Source organism: Pteropus medius, unplaced genomic scaffold, assembly GCF_902729225.1.
Source record: "Pteropus medius unplaced genomic scaffold, Ma_sr-lr_union100, whole genome shotgun sequence".
Lineage (NCBI taxonomy): Eukaryota > Metazoa > Chordata > Mammalia > Chiroptera > Pteropodidae > Pteropus > Pteropus medius.
This window is the reverse complement of record NW_024354886.1, coordinates 1,251,578-1,257,577: the sequence shown is the minus strand read 5'-3', so window position 1 is coordinate 1,257,577 and position 6,000 is coordinate 1,251,578. Positions and strand designations below refer to the sequence as shown.

Sequence of the window (6,000 nt, the reverse complement as noted above, 5' to 3'; positions counted from 1 at the left end):
CTTTCTCATCTCTGTCTCCCTCTCTGCAGCCCACTCACCTCTGGTACTCTGCCTTGCCAATTTGAGCCACCTTGGCTTCCCTGAACTCTCCAGCTTCATTTCCTTAACTCAAGGAAACCACTAGGTGCCACCTGGTTTCCCCTTACTGAACTGCAGCCTGAACACTCTACTCTGTAGGTAGGAAGTTGGGGTAATCATAGGGCTCATTTCATTTATTTCCCTTCTTTTAGGTATCAATGTCCTCTACTGCCTTTTATCCAATATTTGAAAACCATTCTTTTATATAGATTTTACTTAGTTTTAGGTCATTGAAAGCAGGAAGGTAAATCAGGTCCCCATTTCTCTATCATGGCCATAAGTGGCAGTCCTATTTTTTCATATTCAGCCTTTTCTCAAGTGCCTTTCAATAGGTGGTATGGTGGGACAGAATAAACTCTGAGAAATTCTGGGTCTAGTCATGTACTGTCTCATGTACTGCAGCTATTGCTACAATTAATGCTTCATAAAAAACCACTTCAAGTCTCAGTGACTTATGACCACAAGCATTTATTCTCATGATGATGGGTCTTTGGGTCAGCCAGGGTTCAGTTGATCTGAACTGGGCTTGATGGGAATTTGTTCCAGGATCCAAGTCTACTGGGCTTGGCTCCAGGTTGCAGGCTAGGCTCAGGTCTTCTCTATTTTTTGGGATAGAAGTGAAGGGGCAGCAGTTCTCCAGGGCACGTTCTTCTCATGGCGGTCACTGGAGTGCAAGAGGCAAGCCCAACCATGCAAGCACATTTCAAGCTTCTGCTTGCATCATGTTTGCTAACATCCCATTGACCAAAGCAAGTCATAGGGCCAAGTTCAAATTTTAGGGGTAAGGATGTGTACTTTGCCCACATGAGGCTGTGGCAATGCTTTGGATGTATAATTCTATTACGAGGGGTGAAGAATTAAGACTAGTTATCCCATCTACCACAGTTTCTCTATCTGCTTTCTAAAAATCCCTTTTTGGAAGAGCTGAACAAGCCCCATTCCAAGTCCCCCTCCCCCATCACTTCCTGTCAAGGGAATGGCAGAGTCAACTGAATTCTAGTAGGGGCTGGGCTGGAGTCACTGGCCAGGCTGCTTTCCAGAAGACATTGTGGAAAGCTCCACATTTTAGGCTGGAGTGAGCTCAGATTCTCTGGACCTTCATGGCTTCACTGAACCCAGGTGGATTGCTGGAGAGTCTTTTCAGAGCATTTCATCCATTCCTCCCATTTGCAGAGGCCAATGAGCTTTGGAGAAGATGTGCTGAAGTCAAGATGTGTCTACATCAAAGGCCCAGCTTCCATTGGGAGGGGGCTTTTGTAGGGGAGACTCCCTCCCCAGTTGCTGCACATACTCTGTCCTAAGTTGCCAGCTGTTTGTTTTTCTCTCTTCTTCATTTCTTCTTTTTCCCTAGTGATAGCTCTAGGAGGTGGGTTCACACCTTGCATGGGACTGCACCACACATCTCTGTCAAGAAATTATTTGGATCCAGGAGATAACTTCTCAATAGGAGAGCTAAAGTCAATAGACTCTAACCAGCTCTAGAAGGCTGTTGGCACTAAGGTGTGCCAGGTACACTGAGACTGTTTCCGAGGGACAATGGCCAACTCCATGCCATCTTCAGGACTCCTGAGAGAATGTGTGTGTTTATTTACATGTGTGCCTCATGGACTCTTGGGGAGGCTTCTAGGATCTTGTAAGGTCCCTCTTTGGTTTTCCCCAGATTCTATAGACTTTACTGAGGACTTATTATGTGTCATAGAACTGTGGAAGCCAGAAGTGAACCAGAGAGACTGGATCTTGCCCTGATGGGCCTATGTTATGGAGCCAGAGTGAAGTCATGGGAGCAATATCAACCTGAGGAGCAGGTCTTGGTTCTGGCTCTCCCATCCATCAACTGAAAAAACATGTTTTGAGTACTGACTTGTGCTAGGGAAATAAAGATGAGCAAGACAGGCAGGTTGGTCCCTGTTGACAAGGAGCTTTTAGTCTTGTGGGGAGGGTTTGCAGGCCATAAAAATATAAGCAAATACAGAGGATATGTCTTATAGTGATTAAGAAAATAAAACAGAGTCATGGGATAGAGGGGGTCAGGAAAAGTGCCCCAAGGAGGGGACTTTTGCCACTATCTAGTTGTGTATCAGCAAAACAGGGCCTCCTCTTTGCTTCAGTTTTCTAATTATGCAAACAAGAGTGTGCAGTAGAAGAGCTCTGTGGGCTTGTCTAGCTTTGAAAAGTGAAGATCTATCTTCTCCTGCATGATCCTTTTACCCAGTTCTGAGAAGGGAGGGGAGAAATAAGCCAATTATATTGTATTTTCTCTCTGCTCTCTCTCCAGGATGGCGAGGTACCATATTTATAGGACAGCGATAACAGGAGCAGTGGACAAGCACTTTTATTTAGTAAGTTCATTTCCAGGTGTTGATCCTCTTCCCCTGCCTTAACTCTTCATCCTCAACTATGGCTGGCTTGGAACTTTGCTGCCACCACTCAGATGCAGGAGGCATTTCTCCTAGGGCCTCCTGAGGGCTGGCTCACCCTCGGATGTATCTGCATTATGGAGCCTGGGCCTGAAGTGCTGGAAGACTCACTAAGATGAGACCCCCAGTAGCTATGTTTTCCTGGTGGGAATGAGGAGTACTGGCTCTAATCTTGCAGAGCCCCAAGTGGCTGGGTGAGAGTGTGAAGCCTAAGGTGCCCACAGTGCAGAGCTCCTAGGAGCCATCACTGTTCTCTGGGTGCTATGATGTCCTTAGGCACTGCAGGGTGGGTGGCTCCCTGGAGACACAGCTCATTCAGGCACTGCCTACTGGTCATCTGGGTATGAGGGTGATGGTGGAGGATTTGTTCCCAGAGATTGGGACTGGCCATTAAGATGCCTTGTATTAAACTGCCATGTCTTTGGCTCTGACCTATTTCCTGGCCTGCCCCAGCCATTCTTGGGCTTCTAAACCAGGGGATAGGGCAGGAAAGTGGCTGATAAATGGCTAAAAATAACAGATTATTATTTCCCCTTATTCTACCAGTATGAGCATCCTCTGATACTACATTATGATGAGACTATTTCATAATCTCAAAGGTTTATCATTATCTATTAGAAACACCACTGCAAGAGTGAGCTAAAGCCCCCATCCTGCCCCTAGCTCTAGCATCCACAGCAAAGGTGGCCCTGTCCTCACTGATAGCCTCCAGGACACTATTCCTAAAGAAATACAGTCCCCTCCATTCAGATCACTTTTGAAGCCAGGGTGTGTGAGAGGAGGCACCTTCATCTGTACTCTGTTCTTCCTGCCACAATGCACGGCTGGACGCTTACTGGAAACCTGAAAGGAGACAGATATTTTTGGTTAGGCTGTACGTGGATTACTGACTTCTCCTGGGATTGAAGGGTGAGGGGAGGAGGCTGTAGGCCATTCTCCGTGGGCCTCAGACAGTGCACCTCTCAGTGTTCTGATCCCCAGGGGCTGCATTTACTCCCCAAACTCTGCATGAAGATTCCTTTTTTGTCCTTTGCAAAAGTTTCATCTCCCTGAGCCAGAAACAGCACTCATTCTCTAATCCCATGGTTTTCACTGACACTCCTACTTCATTCTCTGAGAGATTCTCTCCTTTCTTTTTGCTCCAGATATTCACTGTATTCCAGGATGGCTTCTTCTGATCTTGTGGCTCCATCTTGTCACCTCCCATGGCTGAGTATGGAGAAGGGTTCTCTGGATTAAGAACAAGGATCCCTGAGTTCTAGTCATGATGGTCCCCAACCTATGGTATGATTTTGGGCAAATCATGTTAGTTCTCTGGGCCTCACTTTTCTCATTTCCCAATCTCTGGAGCAGATGAGGTACTTGGAAAAAGTAAGGTAGCTAGCATGGTTCCTGGCTTCTCAAAGTGTGGTCCATGGACCAGCAGCATTGGCACCCCCAGGGAGCTTGTTAAGAAATGCAGAATATTGGGCCTCATCCAGACTCACTGGATCAGAATCTGCAGTTCAACAAAACCCCTAGATCAACTGGCTCATTAAAGTATGAGGGGAACTGGTATGAGTGACATGTAGTTAATCTGCTTATAGTTTGGCTATCACGATAATAGCAAAAAGAAATTTCTGAAGATTCTTGGGCAGAGTAATGAACATGGTGTTTAAAAAAAAAACTGCAACAGGCAGAGAGATTGAGGGGTGAGGCAGCTGCAGCCATCTGGGTGTGGCCGTGGGTACCTGGCCATGGGTGGGGAGTGTGAGTGTGGTCTGCTTGACATTGTTGAGGAAGAATTAGTAATTCTCTGCAGCGTATTGAATATGGGAGATAACAAGAAGGAAGGGGTTGAAAACAATTCAAGACTATGAGCCTTTGGTCCTCCAGATCTAATTCTGTGTGCAAGGCCTTAGGGCTAGTCTCACTGTTCATGGAGATGGTCCTTATCTTTAGGACATTCTTAGCTGTCCTAATTGAACTCTAGAACAGGAAGGAAGACCAGTAGGCTTACTGTGAAGCTGATGTGTTCCACTTACTGTGGACCCATGGTTCTCAGCTCAGCTTCCTACTGGAAACCTCTGGGGAGCTTTTGGAAATCCTGATTCCCAGGCCACTCCCAGGGCAGATTAATCAGAATCTCTGCAGTGGGCCTAGGTGATTCTCATGAACAGTCAGGGCTGAGACCCACTGCTTTCATCTCTCTGTTCCAAGGACTGGCAAAGACAGGAACTCGAAACCACCAGCCAGCCATGTGGCTGCTGACCAAGTCATTGGTCTGATGTTTCCTCTGCACCACTTATTGGCAAGCAGACTGGGTCAGAATTAGTTACTGCTACCAGTGGTAACGAGCATGGGGTCTGAGCCAGCTCCCACCCTAGGACTGTCACTAACTCTCACAGACACTTGTGTGCAAAGATGAGTGGGGGTGAGGTGGGGCAGAGAGGAAATGCCGCTGAGCCAGGCTCAGAATGCTCGATACGCCAAGACATGGTTCCTCACATATACAAGCCTCAACCTAAAACAAAAGTCGCTGTTTCTAGTGTATTATTTACTTTATGAATCCCAGTTAAGTGATGGAACTGTCAGTCTATATTGGTGTTTTCAGACTGTTGATTCCCAGAATGGAGGGTACTGCTATAGATAAATCATTAAAAAAAAAAAAAAAAAAAATCAGGTATAGTCAAGATGGAGGAATAGGTAAATGCTGTGCTTGTCTCCTCCCATGACCTCATTAAGATTACAACTAAATTATATAACAATCAACCTGGAGAACCACCTAAAGACTAGTTGAATGTAACAGCTATAACTAAGGATATAAAGAAGAGGCCACATCGTTACTGGTAGGAGGGGTAAAGTTGCGAAATGGACTGGCCTTGTACCTGCGAGTGGCATTTGAGCATTGGCCCTGTACCTGCGAGTGGCATTTGAGCATTGGATGTCTTGGCCACAGAGGTTCCCCTGGAGGAGCAAGGGTCCCCAGCCCCACGCTGGGGCTTTCCAGTCCAAGGTTCCTGTGCCAGGAAGAGGAGTCCCACAAAATCTGCTGTAAAAATCAGTGGAGATTCTGACCATCCAGGTGAGTTGGAAGGCTGTTGGAAACCCAAATGTCCCCTTAAAGGGCCCATGCCTAGACTCACATGCTCACAGGCATTTGCCTTGGGTTCTGGCAGAGGGACAACAGCTCAAGAGGCACCAGAGACATACAGGAAAGGACTGAGTTGTGTGGCTTCAGGGTGAGGACTGGAGGGACAGCCACCATTACCCCTACATTGAGCCCTCTCCTCTTGTGCAGCCTGCAGGCAGGTGCCACCTTGCCTGTGTTGAGTCCTCCCTCAACATGGCCAAATCTGAGTCTACACTGGCCTGGTGAAATTCACTTGCTCCACCTCAGAGAGCCCCTGGGATCCTACCTCACCCAGAATTCTTGGCAGGAGACTCTTTGGGTAGCAATCGGCAGGCCTTGGCTTGTGCACCTCTGGGGACATTTTGGGTGGTGAATGACTAGCCCCCATCTGAA

The 6,000-nt window shown here is 47.1% G+C and overlaps 1 protein-coding gene across 11 annotated transcripts in view; it reads right to left on the bottom strand.

Annotated features, from left to right (window-relative positions):
• Positions 1-2,394: 2,394 nt before the first annotated feature.
• KIF6 (kinesin family member 6) overlaps positions 2,395-6,000 on the bottom strand; it is a 369,244-nt gene continuing 365,638 nt past the window's right edge. For all 11 annotated transcript variants that reach the window (XM_039856356.1, XM_039856357.1, XM_039856361.1 and 8 more), the window contains one exon: positions 2,395-3,338. In XM_039856356.1, coding sequence (XP_039712290.1) covers positions 3,328-3,338 — 11 coding nt within the window. In that variant the 3' untranslated portion in view covers positions 2,395-3,327. The remainder of the gene's footprint in view (positions 3,339-6,000) is intronic.